The sequence below is a fragment of the Vipera berus genome (assembly GCF_964194415.1).
Source record: "Vipera berus genome assembly, chromosome: Z".
Lineage (NCBI taxonomy): Eukaryota > Metazoa > Chordata > Lepidosauria > Squamata > Viperidae > Vipera > Vipera berus.
The window spans coordinates 85,914,180-85,932,407 of NC_138205.1; the positions used below are offsets into that span (position 1 = coordinate 85,914,180).

General features: G+C 37.7%; 1 protein-coding gene across 1 annotated transcript in view; it reads right to left on the reverse strand.

The window, feature by feature from the left end:
* Positions 1-18,228, reverse strand: part of RARB (retinoic acid receptor beta) — a 257,875-nt gene that overhangs the window by 196,384 nt on the left and 43,263 nt on the right. The window contains exon 2 of the mRNA XM_081345080.1: positions 4,067-4,108. Coding sequence (XP_081201206.1) covers positions 4,067-4,108 — 42 coding nt within the window. The remainder of the gene's footprint in view (positions 1-4,066; positions 4,109-18,228) is intronic.

An 18,228-nucleotide genomic window follows, 5' to 3' on the forward strand; every position in this document is an offset into this window, starting at 1 on the left:
GTAGTCCAACACAAAGCTGTGAGCACAACGGCTGCCAAAATAAGAAATCCACCAGGACAAGGGATTAAATCAATTAGTCCAGGAAGCAAAGGAAGAAGGCAATTAATCCAGAAAGCAAGAAATAAAGCAAGAAGTCCAGGAAATGTCCAACATCAGCAACGGCATACAACCCTTCATGAATTCAGTGTTTGTTTCCAACAAATGCCCCTCCCCACACCATCTCCTTAAATCTTAGTCCCCAGGTGTGCCTTGTGAAGATGGGGTAGTGACCCGAGTAGTTTGGTCAGCCTGCGCTGCTCCCGCCTTCTCTCCACTCTCCATGCTCGAGTATCAGGAGTGGGTGGTCCTTGCTCATTGCATGAGTTCTGTTTCTCATGTTCACTGCTTAGCCTCTCTTGGTCAATCTGCCCATTGTTCCCTGCCTTCAAGCCATCCCAATCCTGAAAGGCCCTGGCCTTCCTCAGCCTGCTCCCCCCCCACCCCCTATTCCTCTGAAGCCAACGAGGCTTCCCCCTCAATCTCCATCAGCTCCAGCTCAGGCTCATCTTCCTCCACAGAGTCAGGCTCTGACAGGGGCATGACATTCTCATGTCACCAAACACAATTCTATAATGCATACAACTCTTCGACTCTCATACCAGTTGGCAAAGCCAGGTCTTAATAATATTTTGGAAGGTCAGAAGAGTGGGGGCCTGCCTCACCTATAGAGGCACGATTTTTCAAAGTACTGGATCTCTTCCAAGATCCCAGCAGGCAAAATTCTTTAATTGATGGGATCTGCAACATACCCACCTTGCCTGACCAGATGTGATAGAAAGATGTAATTGGGATGAGACAGTTGCTCAGGTAATCTGGTGCCATGCTAATAAGCTAATAACTAATACCTTGAACTGAACCTGGAAGCAAACTGTCACTCAATGCAGCTTATGTAGTAGACAAGTTACACAGCTTGGCAGACACCCCAAACTGCTCACCCTGCCAATTCTGCACCAACTGTAGCTTCTGCATACTCTTCAAGGATAACCCTATATAGAGCGCATTGCAATAATCCATTCAAAAGATGACCAAGCTATTAGTGATTGATGTCTTGATTCAAGAAATTATGGAACTGGCCCACAGCATGAAGTTGAGCAAAGGTCCTTCTAGACACACTTGCCATCTGTTCCTCAAGCAAGAGTTAGGAGTCCAGGAGGAACTCCAGATTATGTACCAGGTCTGTCTGGGGCAGTGTAAACCCCACCCAGATCAAAGATGGTAAACTTCTGTATACAATGGATTCTCCTACCCACAACCCTTCCATCATACCAGGATTCAGTAGAAGTCTATTGTTCCCCATCCAGACCCCAGACCACCAGGTACCATGAAAGCAAATCCACAACATCATTTATTTTGCCCAGGATTCAAGGAGTGCAGTGACTCATGTGGTTAGGATGTTGGGTTGCCAATCAACAATCCTATGTTTGAGACCCGACTGCTGCTGCAAGTTGGAGGGGTCCATCATTCCCTCCAACTCCTGATAACCTGTTAGTATGAAAGTGAATAATCATAATTAGATAGATAGGTATCACTTCAGTGGGCGCACTATCAGGGACAGGAAAGGAGCTGCCAACCAAACATCTCCTAGTCAATGGTGATGTCACCAGCTAATCCTTTCAATCTGGAAGTGCTCTGATGCTTTTGATACAAATGCAAGTAAGACAGAGGTATATACTGGATATCATCAACATAAGGATGCTACCCCATCCTGTGGAGACAGAGCCTCTCACCCAACAGTTCAATATAGATATTAAAAAAGAGCAAAGAGAAAGAGCTAAACAAGGAGCTTCCAGTAGAGTAAATGAAATTAAGAATGAAAATATTTTTGGTGAGAAATGAAATAATTTGCAAAAGAATTAAAAGAAGGAAATGTTTGGAGTATTTAAGGAATGATAGTGATATGAAAGAGTGGAACTTAAATAAATGCTACAAATGTTAGACTACAAGCACAAAAAAGGTGAAAAGGAAATACATTATGTGAGAATGGCAAAACTGAAGTATAAATGTAAAACAGAGAAATATTAAAGTGTGAATGTGCTTTGCTTATGGAGTAATTGTGTGACTTGATTAAAGTTGTATGAAGACTACATCAAGGCCTGATGGTTATACCTTGTGTAATAGGAAAGGTAGCAAGAAGGGATACAAAAACTGTGCAGCAATTAGGCTGAGAAAATATTTTGCAGAAGTTTGATTGAAAGGATATGGGAGATAACAGTGAGAAAAAATTGAAAATTACATGAAAAGAAAAAACAGACTAAGTAGAGGAACTTGTATTATCTTGATAAATTCTTTACTGAAAGTCAGGAAATGGATGAGAAATTTTAAGTCACTGAAATACTGATAAAACCTATGTGTAGAATATGCATTATGGTGTGAAATGAATATTTGTGAATAAATGAATGGAAAATATCTGCAACAGTCTGTTTTATTACATGGAAGTAAGAGCTGGGTAGCAGAATATAAAAGTAATCTGCATTCATTTTATATTATTTTTTATTTACTTAATTAAATGTATTAAATTTAGACAATTCCAGATGATTGCGTGGCCCACAGTATAAAAGCGAAGATCAAATCATAAAACAAATATCTAAAGGAAAAAGAATGAAAAGAAAAAGGAAACCGAGAAAGACGGTGAATGAAATTAACAAGATTTTTTTTAAAAAAACCCTATGTGATATAAAAGTCACATAAATAATTATGGTACCTTTTTTCAACTTCTGAAGAAGGGTTATTGACTTAGAACCAGTAATCAGTATGTAGTTTCAGGACAACAATTGCCCCTCCATATATATACCAAATAACAAGTGTTCAGGTTGAAAATCCTATCAAGAAGAGATTCTCAAATGGCCTCTCTTCTTCAGAAGACTACAAAAGTACTTTTAATTCTGCATTCAACTAATTTCACTTTTAGTATTATATTATATTAAATGGTTAAACAAATCAATTTGAAAACATGGTTACTTCAATAAAGCAGAGGTGAAACACATGGCACTGAATTACGGTGAATGAAATTAAGACGGTGAATGAAATTAACAAGATTTTTTTTAAAAAAAACCTATGTGATATAAAAGTCACATAAATAATTATGGTACCTTTTTTCAACTTCTGAAGAAGGGCTATTGACTTAGAACCAGTAATCAGTATGTAGTTTCAGGACAACAATTGCCCCTCCATATATATACCAAATAACAAGTGTTCAGGTTGAAAATCCTATCAAGAAGAGATTCTCAAATGGCCTCTCTTCTTCAGAAGACTACAAAAGTACTTTTAATTCTGCATTCAACTAATTTCAGTTTTAGTATTATATTATATTAAATGGTTAAACAAATCAATTTGAAAACATGGTTACTTCAATAAAGAAGAGGTGAAACACATGACATTGAATTACAATGAATTTAATGAAAATGAAACAGGAATATCTTCCTACCATGTTCCTGGAGGAGCAAACTTACAGTCTGTTCATATTTAAAATAAGTTGGTGTTCATTACATCTGAATGTGATCATTATGCTGCCTATATGTGCTACACTTAAAAGCTAAAAACAAAGTGAGATTTTTCTTAGAATATCTATTCATTTATTTTACAGTACAAAATATATCTTCCCATTATATAAATGTATTTCCAATTGTTTCGCCTTAATTGGATTGTGAATCAAGCTCTAACTGTCTCCGTGACTGAATGGGGCCACCAAAACCAGCTGTATATATTTGTCTGTAAGAAAAAAGGAAAAGGAAAAAATGCTAAAAAAAAAGTCTTGAGTATGATTAAAGGTATACTGTGCATGCTGAACAATATGTACAGGAAAATAGTATAAAGGCAATGGGCAATGATTTATTGGTGGAACTTCAAAGTCGGAGAAAATAAAAGTGGTTGTATAATAAAGAAAATGCACTTATATCAGGAATAAATATACCACAAGCTTTTAGAAAACAGTAAAAATTGAATGCTTTTATAGAGCATGACACAAATAGGTTATACAACAAGTGCAGTATTTTTATATCAGTTCAAATAAATAATATATACAGCTTACTTTTAGATAATGGTATAGATTCAACAATCCTTTGTCCCATAGCTGAAAAGGAAAAAAATGTATTAGAAAAGATGAATCATTTCTTGGAAATCTCTCAAGGTAAACAGATTTTAAAAATGTTTATATTTCCCCTCTCCTAATGCACATGGACCCACTTAAGAGCAAAAAATTGCCTGTTAAACACTAGATGTGATCAAGTTCATCTCTCATTTGAACATGTAACAGAAAAATGAAAATAAATAAGTAAACCATCTCAGAGAAAGAAATGATCATATAACATTTATCTTTATGAATAATTAATATATCAATTAATTCTATATAATTATTAATTCCCTTCATGGATTACTGCCTTGTCGTGGTGAAGGGGCTTGCGTAATTCAATGAAGCTATGAGCTATGCTGTACAGGGCCACCCAAGACGGAAAGGTCATAGCAGAGAGTTCTGACAAAACGTGATCTACTGGAGAAGGAAATGGCAACCCACTCCAGTATCTTTGCCATGAAAACCCTATGGACAGTACCAAAAGGCAAAATGATATGACGCTGGAAGATGAGCCCCTCAGGTCGGAAGGCATCCAATATGCTACTGGGGAAGAGCAGAGGGCTAGTACTAGTAGTGCCAGAAAGAATGAAGCCAAAGCCGAAAGGACGCTCAGCTGTGGATGTGTCTGGTGGTGAAAGGAAAGTCTGATAAAGATTTTTTCTCCATAGGAACCTGGAATGTAAGATCCATGAATCAAGGCAAGCTGGACGTGGTCAAACAAGAGATGACAAGACTGAACATTGACATCTTAGGTATCAGCGAACTAAAATGGACAGGAATGGGTGAATTTAATTCAGATGACCATCAGGTATACTACTGCGGGCAAGAATCCCTCAGAAGAAATGGAGTAGCCTTCACAGTCAATAAAAGAGTAGGAAAAGCAATACTGGGATACAATCCTCAAAATGACAGAATGATCTCAGTTCGAATCCAAGGCAAACCATTCAATATCACAGTAGTTCAAGTCTATGCCCCAACCACCAGTGCTGAAGAGGATGAAATTGACCAGTTCTATGAAGCCCTACAGCACCTTATAGAACTAACACCAAAAAATGATGTCCTTATCATCATGGGGGATTGGAATGCTAAAGTAGGAAGCCAAAAGATAACTGGAATAACAGGCAAGTTTGGCCTTGGAGTACAAAATGAAGCAGGGCACAGGCTGATAGAATTTTGTCAAGAGAATACGATGGTCATAGCAAACACTCTTTTCCAACAACCCAAGAGACGGCTCTACACATGGACATCACCAGACGGTCAACACAGAAATCAGATTGACTATATGCTTTGCAGCCAAAGATGGAGAAGCTCTATACAGTCAGTAAAAACAAGACCAGGAGCTGACTGTGGCTCAGACCATGAGCTTCTCATTGCAAAGTTTAGGCTTAAACTGAAGAAAGTAGGAAAAAGCACTAGGCCACTCAGGTATGAATTAAATCATATCCCTGTTGAATATACAGTAGAGGTGACAAATAGATTTAAGGAATTAGATCTGATAGACAGAGTGCCTGAAGAACTATGGACAGAGGTTCGCAACATTGTACAAGAGGTAGCAACCAAAACCATCCGAAAGAAAAAGAAATACAAGAAAGCAAAATGGCTGTCTGAGGAAGCTTTGCAAATAGCTGAGGAAAGGAGGGAAGCGAAAGGCAAGGGAGAAAAAGAAAGATACGCCCAATTGAATGCAGAATTCCAGAGAATAGCTAGGAGAGATAAGTGTTCTTAAATGAACAGTGCAAACAAATAGAAGAAAACAATAAAATAGGGAGGACCAGAGATCTTTTCAAGAAAATTGGAGAAATGAAGGGAACGTTTCATGCAAAAATGGGCATGATAAAGGACCAAAATGGCAGGGTCCTAACAGAGGCAGAAGAGATTAAGAAGAGGTGGCAAAATTACACAGAAGAACTATACAAGAATGAGCTTAATGTCCCTGATATTCACAGTGAGGTGGTTACTGACCTCGAGCCAGACATCCTAGAATGTGAAGTGAAGTGGGCCTTAGAAAAGCTGAGCAACAACAATGCTAGTGGAGGTGACAGTATTCCAGCTGAGCTATTCAAAATCTTAAAAGGCGATGCAGTAAAAGTGCTACACTCAATTTGCCGGCAAATTTGGAAAACTCAACAGTGGCCACAGGATTGGAAAAGATCAGTTTACATTCCAATTCCAAAGAAAGGCAGTGCCAAAGAATGTTCAAACTATCGCACCATTGCACTCATTTCTCATGCTAGTAAAGTTATGCTTAAAATCCTACAAGCTAGACTCCAGCAGTATGTGGACCGAGAACTACCAGAAGTACAGGCAGGATTTCAAAGAGGTAGAGAACTAGAGATCAAATTGCCAACATACATTGGATCATGGAGAAAGCTAGGGAGTTCCAGAAAAACATCTACTTCTGCTTCATTGACTATGCTAAAGCCTTTGATTGTGTGGATCATAACAAACTGTGGCAAGTTCTTAAAGAGATGGGCGTACCAGACCATCTTATTTGTCTCTTGAGAAACCTATATGTGGGCCAAGAAGCAACAGTGAAAACTGGACACGGAACCACTGATTGGTTCAAAATTGGGAAAGGAGTCCGGCAAGGCTGTATACTGTCGCCCTGCCTATTTAACTTATATGCAGAGCGCATCATGAGAAAGGCAGGATTAGAGGAATCAAAAGTTGGAGTTAAGATTGCCAGAAGAAATATCAACAACCTAAGATATGCAGATGATACCACTCTAATGGCAGAAAGTGAAGAAGAACTAAAGAGCCTCTTGTTGCGGGTGAAGAAGGAGAGTGCAAAAGGTGGGTTGAAACTTAACATTAAGAAAACCAAGATCATGGCATCTGGCCCTCTCAATTCCTGGCAAATAGATGGGGAAGAAATGGAGGTAGTGACAGATTTTATTTTCCTGGGCTCCAAGATCACTGCAGATGGGGACTGTAGCCAAGAAATTAAAAGATGCTTGCTCCTTGGGAGGCAAGCCATGACAAATCTAGACAGCACACTAAAAAGCAGAGACATCACCCTGTCAACAAAAGTGAGTATAGTCAAGGCTATGGTCTTCCCAGTTGCAATGTATGGCAGTGAAAGTTGGACCATAAGAAAGGCTGAACGCCAAAGAATTGAGGCCTTTGAACTATGGTGCTGGAGAAGACTCCTGTGAGTCCCTTGGACTGCAAGGCGATCAAACCGGTCAGTCCTAGAGGAGATCAACCCTGACTGCTCTTTAGAAGGCCAGATCCTGAAGCTAAAACTCAAATACTTTGGCCACCTAATGAGAAGGAAGGACTCACTGGAGAAGAGCCTAATGCTGGGAAAGATTGAAGGCAATAGAAGAAGGGGACGACAGAGAATGAGGTGGCTGGATGGAGTCACTGAAGCAGTAGGCGTGAGCTTAAATGGACTCCAGAGGACAGGAGGCCTGGAGGAACATTGTCCATAGGGTCGCGATGGGTCGGACACGACTTCACAGCTAACAACAACAAAATGAAAATAGAAGCAAACATTTCTCCTCTCAACCTCAAGGCTATTCTGGAGAAGGGAAGAGAAGGCTCATGCCTAGAAATATATTCACATAAGCTATGATATAATACCATGATAACTAGCAGCATCTAGATCAGAGATGTCAAACTTGCAATGTCACATGACATCACGCGACGCATCGGAACTTTTCCCACATTGCCTGCAATGGGGTGGGCATGGTTTCATTATGACACGTCTGGCCTACAGGCTGGCAATTTGACACCCCTGATGTAGGTTATCTTAAGATCTTGAAAAAGCAAAGTAGGATCAGACGTGGTAAAGAGGTATTTGGGGAAATAAGACTCAAAAATGCAAGTACTGGCCAAATTGGAAATGCAAGACCAAAACAAATATTTGAACTGATAATTTAAGCCCCAGAAGCTGACCTGACTTGAAATAGATTTTTTTTTACAATTCATCATAGCATTTAATGTCTGAATGTAATCAGTAAGATCATATCCTACTTAAGAATTTCACTAGTTGTTCATTCTAGAAACTACTTGAATCCTGGAAAAGAGAATATTTCAGTAATTGTTGCTTATTGTATGTTTGATTTTCTTTGAAGTAATATTATTTATAGTCTACTTTCTAATTTTTACAACGAAAGGTTAAAACCTCTTATAATAACTATACCTCAAAGATTTTTCCCTTATCTTTGCACCCTGTGAGAAAGTAACAGAAAAACAAAGTATTTTGAAATGCCTTTAAGCAAAATCTTGTCTTACAATCAATGATCTCTAACTCCCTCTCTTGCATAAAAGACTCTGGCCTACTTTCATTGCATTCTTTCCTGACTTTTTGATAGCTTGATAAAACTAAGGATATTTTTTCCCATTCTGGTTTTATACATCACAAATACCCATGCTCTTGTCTGCAGTGACATGAAGCCAAAAGAAGACTTGGTTTATTTTGCCTGCTTTCTGTTATTGAAATTGTCTGTTTGAATGTGAGCCAAACTCAAGGCAAAGGAGGTGTTATGACAGGGCAACCAAGAGCAAGCTATTTCATTGACTGCATTTTAGTAGCTATTTTTGTGATTCATCAGTCTCCAAGTAACTGGTTTCAGTACATCTTGATTAGGGTAAGAGGAGAAAGAGGTGCCAACTCAGGTAACAAACTGCCTTTGAACACTTCTGGCTGAGTTTTTTGTGATAGGAGAGATTTGCTCCAAAACACAAAAGAAAGAATGCAGAAATATTAAAAATGTGTATTTAATTTCAGAAAAGGAGAAATAAGTAAGTACAGATTATGCTGCCTCTGGCATTCCCTGTTCAATATGGAGTTTACACATTAGAGGCATAGCTTAGCTGGGAGGAAAACACTTAACAGAAGGCTATAGGAAAGGAAGCAGGAGAATTGATTCTTCATTTGCATATCTTCCTCTTATTTTATTTTAAGCCCTCAACCCTTCTTTTAAAGTAATTGGGGCATGGAGAATTCAAGGATATGCTATGACAATGTTCACTTTGGCCCTAAGAAAACTTCAAACCAAAAGCCTTCAAATATCAGGGAGCACATTGGGAGGTGGTGGGGGGGCGGCGAGAAATGGGTAGAGAAATAATGATGATGGTGGTGGTGGTGATGATGATGTAGCCAAAATCTCCATTACAAGGCAAGAATATGGATAACCAAACACAAAAAGCTTTGTGAAAGATGGAGTGATCAAAGAAGTTAAAGATTAATATTCCACACTGAGAACAAAAGGATGCTATTTTGTGGTCCTGTGCTTATTCCTTTGAATATAAACATTGTTCTGAGAACCATTTTTTCTTTAAACAATCTTTAAAGGATAATAAATTAGGCCCTGGACAACCATACAAGCTGCTACTAGATGTGAATGTGAATGTGTCTGTAGAAAAGGCTGACTTTCAATCAAAGTCCATTGAAAGAATAGTTGGATTTTCTAAAGAAGCATGTTGTGCCTATTAAGAAACTTACAAAAGGGGCTATTTTCTTGATTTATGTTTGGTTGCTATAGTGATCTTGCAATATAGACAGACAGATGAAGCCTTCATTTAACAATTGCATAGGGTTTCCCTCACTACATTCAGAAGGCATACAGCTACAGTAGATAAAGTATATTGTGCAAGTATATTGTACCTATAATATATCCTAAATTAGCTTTAAACACTCTCAAAACTAGCTATGAATAAATAAAATTAATTCAGGCCCTTGTACTTTGAACATTTTCACACAGTTTTGTTTTGTTATCTTCTTCCTTCTCTCAAAAGTATGTCCATTTCATTTGGGTTTAGAACCAGGGTTGAACTTGATTAGTGTTTGGATGAATGGCCTTAAGGAAATCCCAAAACGGAAGCAAATTTTAAAAAAATCATCCAGAAAGAAGGCAATGGCAAATCACATGTCTCTTATTCCCAATAAAATCCTATGGAAGCATCCATGTAGTCATCAGGACTGATTTAAATAACAAAACAAAAGTCTTGCCTCAAGGATTAAAGCGGATTTCCCAGTAAAGGCCAACTGATCACCTGGAGCTATATAGAAAGTCTAGGCAGGATAGTTACAAAAATATGTAACAGCAGGAATGGCAATCTAGATTGTCTTCAAGCACCAACTAGCCTTTACCTCTGGGGCAAAGTCTGGAGAACTGCAAACCAAGAATCTGCAATTATCATGTTGTGGCAGCTGATGGACACAGAGCAATTATACTCAATTAAATATATGATACAACATTATTTCTGTACATTTTTTTTAAAAAAAGACTTAATAAAGATTAACTAGCTAGCCATGAACACTGTTACTGATATTTACTATAATTCTCCCTTAATCTTTCCTGTAACAAAATTATGTGTATTACTAAATTAGTTTTGCAAGTTACAATTGCAGTATTAAAAACGCTTAAAGGATAATGCCATTGGATGCGTAAGATCTCAAAGCATACAGATAAAAGGTAGAATCCTACAAAAGAAAGAACCCTACAAGCACATTTAACAATATTCTTCCTTTAGACTTGAAGATATGACTCTGTAAGAGATGGCAGCGCCCTTTTCCCAAAAGGGGAGAACAGAAGTGAGTTAATCTTAAAATATGGCAATGGATGATTATGTATTAAGACATTCCCAAATTAGAACAAAATATTTATACAATATGCAAAACTGAATAAAATACATTGTCAGGCTTCCTTAAAATGAATTCACAAGAGAAAAAGGTAGTTAATTAGTTTTGATTACTGTGTTCCAAAATCAGTTCAGGTTCTTTCATGTCCACTCTGTGTCTAGCTGATGTGTATAGAACACTATAATGTTACATTATCAAGGTTGCCTTTCTGATTAAGCACATGCTTTTATTACCATTTTATCTTTTTTTCTCAAGTCTTTTTTCTCAAGACTATTATTGAAACATTACTTGTGAAGAACTAAAATGAACAAATCAATATTGGAATTTGGGTTTTATTCTATGCTACAATATTACCAAGATCACCTGACATCGAAGCTCAAACAGGATTTGGCTACATTGATTTTTTTTATATTCTAAGCTACCATGCTGCTGATGTTTGTGAACAGCTATATATCAAGTCACATGTAATTTTTTATTAGAAACTGCTGTTTGTTTGAAATTTAATCCTTTTTATAAGAGTAGACATCCTGTGGTTTTATGTTACTAGTTGAACTAGCTCCTTGTAACAGGCACAGTAAGTTATAGTTCAATATTTGTCAATTTTTCCTGGAAGTATACCAATTATGTATTCTTCTAGTGATTTTAGACTTGTCTGCCATTTTGGTATCTAGCCTAGATTTCAAACTAGGACCCATAACACTAATATTGCCGGTGGAATCAATTGCCGGTGGAGCTCCGGATGGCACCAGACCTTCGAACTTTCCGTCGGGGCCTGAAGACCCATCTGTTCGAATTAGCTGGTCTGGCCTGATGGGGGATTATGGGCTTTTAATTGTTTTTAATCTGTACTTCTGTTTTAATTGGGCATGGATTTAATTCTTTTTAATTTTTGTATAGTGTTTCTTATGTATGCCCTGTGAACCGCCCTGAGTCCCACCAAGGAGAAGGGCGGTATATAAATCAAATAAACTATAAACTATAAACTATAAACTATAACTATAATATGCAAAATATTGCTTTGCTCACCTGATTTTAACTGAGAATTATGAACTAGGTCAGTTCAACCAAAGCACCAGTTCTACTTAGGGCCTTATTTCCAAGAATGCAGTCCAATGCATTGGAAGTATGCCCATCTTATCAGAATAAAACTGTTGAGAAATTAATGAAGTTTAAGTAGTTTGTCATTATTCTGAAGTTTTTATTCCTGGCTGTCATTTTTTCTTGTTTAAATTATATGTTGAATTTTATAGTGTGTTAATTTTAAATTCTGTTCACCATCCATAACCATTTTGGTGATATATCAAAGGTGGTATATATTATCCTAGGAGTTCAGACTGGATGGTAAGTGGTATTGCCCTCTAGTAAATGGATGTTTAAGTCAACATAGTGGCTATTTTTTCAGAATGCCCAAAACATGCTTTTAAATTTCAAATTTGCCTGGATATTCAAAAAATACTGAAGATCCTTTCTGCATAAAGTATAAGTAAAGCAGGGTTCAAGATCGTGCTGATGGCTGTAAGTATCTTAAAATAAATGTAAGTTCTCTTAGCTAACAGTTTGGAAGTTAGAGATAAAAGTAGAGCCGTGTGTATAGTTCACTTTCTTCAAGTTAAATTCTCCAGGCATTCAAACATATATTTTAAACAGCTAAAATTAAATTTTAAACAGGAACAAGAAGTTGTAACAAAATGCACTTCTGGAAAAAAAACCCAGCCTGAGAATTTGGGAAGACCCTATTTAATAGCCTTGGAGCATTCAATGTGACTTTGTGCAAATCATTATCTCCTAACAAACATTAGAGATTTGGTACAAATATAAAAATGAGAAAGGGAAGTAGGTAAAAGGAGAGAGCCACATATACTGATTTTAGCTCTTACAATAAGTTGGGATAAAAATGGAGTGTTAATACAAATTATATATAATACAAATTAATATATAATTATTAAAAATGTGTTTAATATACAGATTACTATGTTTACATTGTCAATACACAAGTGATAATTTACCTTGCTTCCCTGATTTGCAGTCTTGAATGATGTAAGGTAGGCCTTTAGCCAGCATGGAGCTATGTTTAGATTTTACCTAATGATTCAGATTATGATGCAATATTCCACTGATACACCAATGATAAAAATTGGGACTAAGGGTTGAATCCATGAAATTCAGAGTTGCCCAGTAATCTACATATTACTAAAATTCTTGGGTCTGTTTGCCTGTTTATAACCTTCAGTTGTGTAAAATGTTCCATCACAATTTTTAAATCAACTTACCTCAAATGACCTAACTTGAGAATGTGTCCAAAATCTGGGACTTGTGATTACTGTGGGATTGAAATTTAGCAAAGTTGTAGCCACTTAATGCTGCAATGCTGCCACATTGTTACGGTCAGGTCAATCAGATGGTTGTTATTTAATGTTGCCTGCCAACTTCCTACAAGAAAAATCAATGGGGAAGCCAGCAGGAAATTGGAAATCAGTTCTGCTCCCACTGTGCCTTTGGAAATAGCAATAACATTTAGGCTTATATATCACCTCATAGTGTTTTACAACATTATCTAGGCGGTTTACAAAATATAAGCATTATTTGCATATTGCCCAACAATCTTGTCCTCATTTTACCAACCTTGAGGCTCATCAGGATCGAACTACAAGCTGTGGGCAGAGTTTGCCTACAATACTGCATTTTAACCACTTTGCCACCACAGTGACATTAGTCATTTTCTTTCTCTGCTTGTCTACAAGTTGTCTTGTTGAGAGATAAAAATGAAATAAATAATAATTGTGGCTTTACATACTTCAATTTTATATCTCTCTATATATCTATATCTATATATCTGTATCTCTCTCTCTCTCTCTCTCTCTCTCTCTCTCTATATATATATATATATATATATATATATATATATATATATATATATATATATGTGTGTGTGTGTGTGTGTGTGTGTGTGTGTGTGTGTGTGTGTGTGTGTGTGTAAATTTTTTGGCTTGCTAACAAAGAATAAAGGGAGACCGATATGATCATTTCAAACTTGTTCTCATCAGTCAGCCATACCCTTCTGAGATTCGAACCTGGGCCGACTGCGTCTTAAGCAGTTGTTTTAACCCCTAGGCCACAGGCGCTCTCTCTCTCTCTCTCTCTCTCTCTCTCTCTCTCTCTCTCTCTCTCTCTCTCTCTCTCTCTCTCTCTCTCTCTTTGTTAGCTGAGAAGCAAGGAAGATATGTGTTAAATGTTTGTTAAGCATTCAGAATGCACTTGCTTAGTCCCAGACACGGGACAAATCTTATTTCCTGTTTCAGCCTAGCCCAAGGCCATCTACAGGTAGTAGCCACAGCAGTGGCAGCTCATATTTGTGTAAATTTTTTGGCTTGCTAACAAAGAATAAAGGGAGACCGATATGATCATTTCAAATTTATTTGTTCTCATCAGTCAGCCATACCCTTCTGAGATTTGAACCTGGGCCGACTGCGTCTTAAGCAGTTGTTGCCTTGGGCTAGGCTGAAACAGGAAATAAGATTTGTCCCGTGTCTGGGACTAAGCAAGTGTATTCTGAATACTTAACAAACATTTAACATACATACATACATACATACATACATACATACATACATATATATATATAAAATGATTTTTTTTAAAACATACATTGGAAAGGAATTTATGTCTGTTATGAAATATTATTGATCATATACATATACATATACATATACATATACATATACATATATGTATATGATCAATAATATTTCATAACAGACATAAATTCCTTTCCAATGTATGTTTTTTAAAAAATCATTTATCATTTATTTCTTATTAAGCTTTCCAAAGTTTTGTTAATTTAGGTCACTTAATGGCAGGAGATTAAAGAAATCCTTCCTCTAAAGATTTAGAAAACGTTGTTAGCATTTACTTTATAAACATTGTTCAACTAGATGACCCATTAGTCTGACTCAGTAACTTCGAATGAGGCTATAAATGGACAACTTGAAAAAATGGAGTGTCTTCAGAAATTATTTTTCATCCTTATCTTTTTAGTTGTGAAACCTTTAATACCATTAATGCACAGCTGGTATAAATCATGATTCGTGTAGTCTTCAGAGCTCCCAGGAGTTTTATTCAAGGCAGCCTTCTCTAACACAAAGACTGACAACTATGCTTGTTTAGCACAGTTGTTTTTGAATAGGTATGTATGCTTGATTCAACAGAGGACACAGAAATGATATTGCAAAACCATAATAAAGGTAAAAGGTAAAGGTTCCCCCGCACATGCGTGCTAGTCGTTTCCGACTCTAGGGGCCGGTGCTCATCTCCGTTTCAAAGCCGAAGAGCCAGCGCTTGTCCGAGGACGTCTCCGTGGTCATGTGGCCGGCATGACTAGACGCCAAAGGCGCACGGAACGCTGTTACCTTCCCACCGGAGTGGTCCCTATTTTTCTACTTGCATTTTTACGTGCTTTCAAACTGCTAGGTTTGGCAGAAGCTGGGATGAGTAACAGGCGCTCACTCTGTTACACGGCACTCGGGATTCGACCTGCCAAACTGCCGACCTTCTGATCCACAAGCTCAGCGTCCTAACCCACTGAGCCACCGCGTCCCTTAAAACCATAATAGCACATGACAAATCAAGGTTCCTATAAGTTATATAAACCAACCAAAAAGTTTTATTAACTGCAGTATATAGTGCCTTGGAGCATTTTAGAGAAAGAGACAGGGGCACTAAACCAAAATATGATTGGTTCTGAAGTAGCATCTTGTAAATTCAGCCACCACTGTTTGTAAGCATGATTAATAGTTTAATGCTAATATGAATTCAGGCAACTGTGTCTTACACAATAAAGCCACTAAATGTATCTTAGTGCAATATATAAACTAGATAACTGGCAGGAAGTTACAAGGAGGTCCTCACTTAACAACTGAGAATCACATTTAATGATGGCAATGAGAATTGCTGGGATTGTAATTGCTAAGTGATGCAGTCATGTAACATCACTGCTTAGTAATGGAAATTACCATAGTTAACTGAGGACTATATGTAGTTTGCAAATAATTTCTTACTTACAACTCATTAGAGCAGGGGTGTCAAACTACTGGCTCATGGGCCGGATGCGTCATGCCGAAACTGTGCTCACCCCATTGCCGGCAATGGAGAAAAAAAGATGATACGTCGCAACACGTCATGTAACATTGCAAGTTTGACACCCTTGCTTTAGAGAGACCTCTGGTGAGCAAAAACTGGGTGAAAGGACAGGTAAATTTAATGCCCAGGTTCATGGCACATAAAGGCAAAAATGACCCTCAAAGAGACATGGTTCAACTAAAGCAACCATGGCCCCAACTGGTTCAAAGCAAGGCAGGGGCAAAAGCAGCTCCTGCAGGTCTGAAGCAAGGTGAATGAAAACATGACTCCAACAGGTTCAAAGCAAGTCAAAGGCAAATGTGACTCCAATAAGTTTGAAGCAGGACATTGTTCATGTTCATTACGGATATTTCTCCATATACAAAAGTAATGGGGCTTGCCATTATGGTTGTATGCTGTATCAATCATAAAATGGATTATAATTTTATAATCTTTTTTTGCAATGATCAACTGAATCATTGTGGTTTGTTTGGTCTAGTGGTTAAGACACCAGGCTAGAAAGTGGGAGTTCAAGTCCTGCCTTAGCCATGAAAACCAGCTGGGAGACCTTGGACCAGTCAGTTGCTCCATCCACCTCACATGTTCATTGTGGGGAAAATAGGAGGAGGAAGGTGTTTCAGGTATGGCTTAGGCCCGGGATATTTGCAGGACCGTCTGCTGCCAGGAACGACTTCCCATCGCCCAGTGCACTCACACAGGGAGGGCCTCCTCAGGTTGCCGTTGGCTAGACAATGTCGGCTGGTGACCCCCAGGGGGAGGGCCTTCTCTGAGGGAGCGCCTGCCCTGTGGAATCAGCTTCCCCTTGAGCTCCGGATGGCCCCGGATCTCCGGTCCTTTCGTCGCGACCTCAAAACATTTCTTTTCCATCAGGCTGACCTGGACTGATAGGGGTTTTTTTAAAAAAAGAAAATGTTTTTAATATTTTATCACTGGGGCTTGTTAGTTTAATCTTTTTTAACATTTGTATTATTGTGTTTTATTGTTGTTAGCCGCCCTGAGTCCTTCGGGAGATAGAGCGGCATATAAGTCCCAATAATAAATAAATAAATAAATGTTCACCACCTTCAGTTATAAAAATAATAAAAGGCGGAAAATCAATCAAACAATCAATGAATCCACAGTTGTTAAGCAAATACCAGTCATTAAGCAAATCAATGGTCTGAAATGGGTACAGTTTTGCCAAAAGTCAGAAATGCCTCAAGCTCAGTCATGTGACAATGGAGGGGGTTTTACCATTGAAAGTTCAAATTCAGGTCATAAGTCCCTTTTTTTTTCAGGTTGATCATAATTTCAAATAGCCAGTCACAAGTTGACGGTTATAGATAGTGATATTAATTTGGTCACCAGAGTAAGAAAGTTTTCTTCTTGCTCAACATGAAATCTGAGAGGTATGTAATAGAGGTGATGTTTCTGGGGCCACGCGTAACATGGAAAACGATTTGGCATTGCTGGAAAATTGGTCAAAAATGTGGAAATTGAAGTTTAGTGTTTCTAAATGTAAGATAATGCACTTGAATCTTCTGGCACAGTACAGTATTGTGGGTACAGTATTAGACAAAACAACAAAAGGAAAGGATTTAGGTGTGATATAGCAGATGACTGCAAAATAAGGAAATAATGTGGCCGGCCAACTGTAAAGCAAACAAAATTCTGGGATGTATTTTTGGAGGGATTTGCAGCAGGAAAAAGAAAGTCCTAATCCTGCTACATAGGCTTTTAGTCATACATTTGGAATATTGTGTCCAGTTGTCTATGGAGATTCTCAGTTATCCAGGTCATGGTTGTCACAAAGGTGTTTTTCAAAAGGCAACTGGACTTTGTTTTTCCTTGAAGATGTTTCGTTTCTCATCCAAGAAGAAATGAAGAAGCGTCTTGGATGAGAAGTGAAACGTCTCTAAGGAAAAACAAAGTCCAGTTGCCTTTTGAAAAAGCACTTTTGGGACTGTGCCCAATTCTGAGACTTAAAAAAAAATGATAAAATTGAGTGAGTCCAAATCCGGGCAACATAAATGGTGCAAGGTGTGAGAAACAGAACATATCAGGAGTGTTTGGAGGAAATGGATGTGTACAGCCTGAAGAAGGGAAAAGGGAATATGACTGAAACTTGGAAATATATTAAGGGTGTGAATAAGATTCTAGAAAACAGTATTTTCAATATTAAGCAAAAACCAAAAACACAAGGACATAACCTCAAACTGACAGGAGGAAAATTCAAAAGTAATGTTAGAAAGAATAGAAGCTTGGAACCAAATTCCACTGGAGGTAATGGGTCAGTCATCAGTAACTGAGTTTAAACATGCTTGGGATAAATGCATGTCTATCGTCTGACTAAAATTAAAAACATAAGTAAAACAAAATAAATGATAATAATATAATAATTAAAAATAATAAT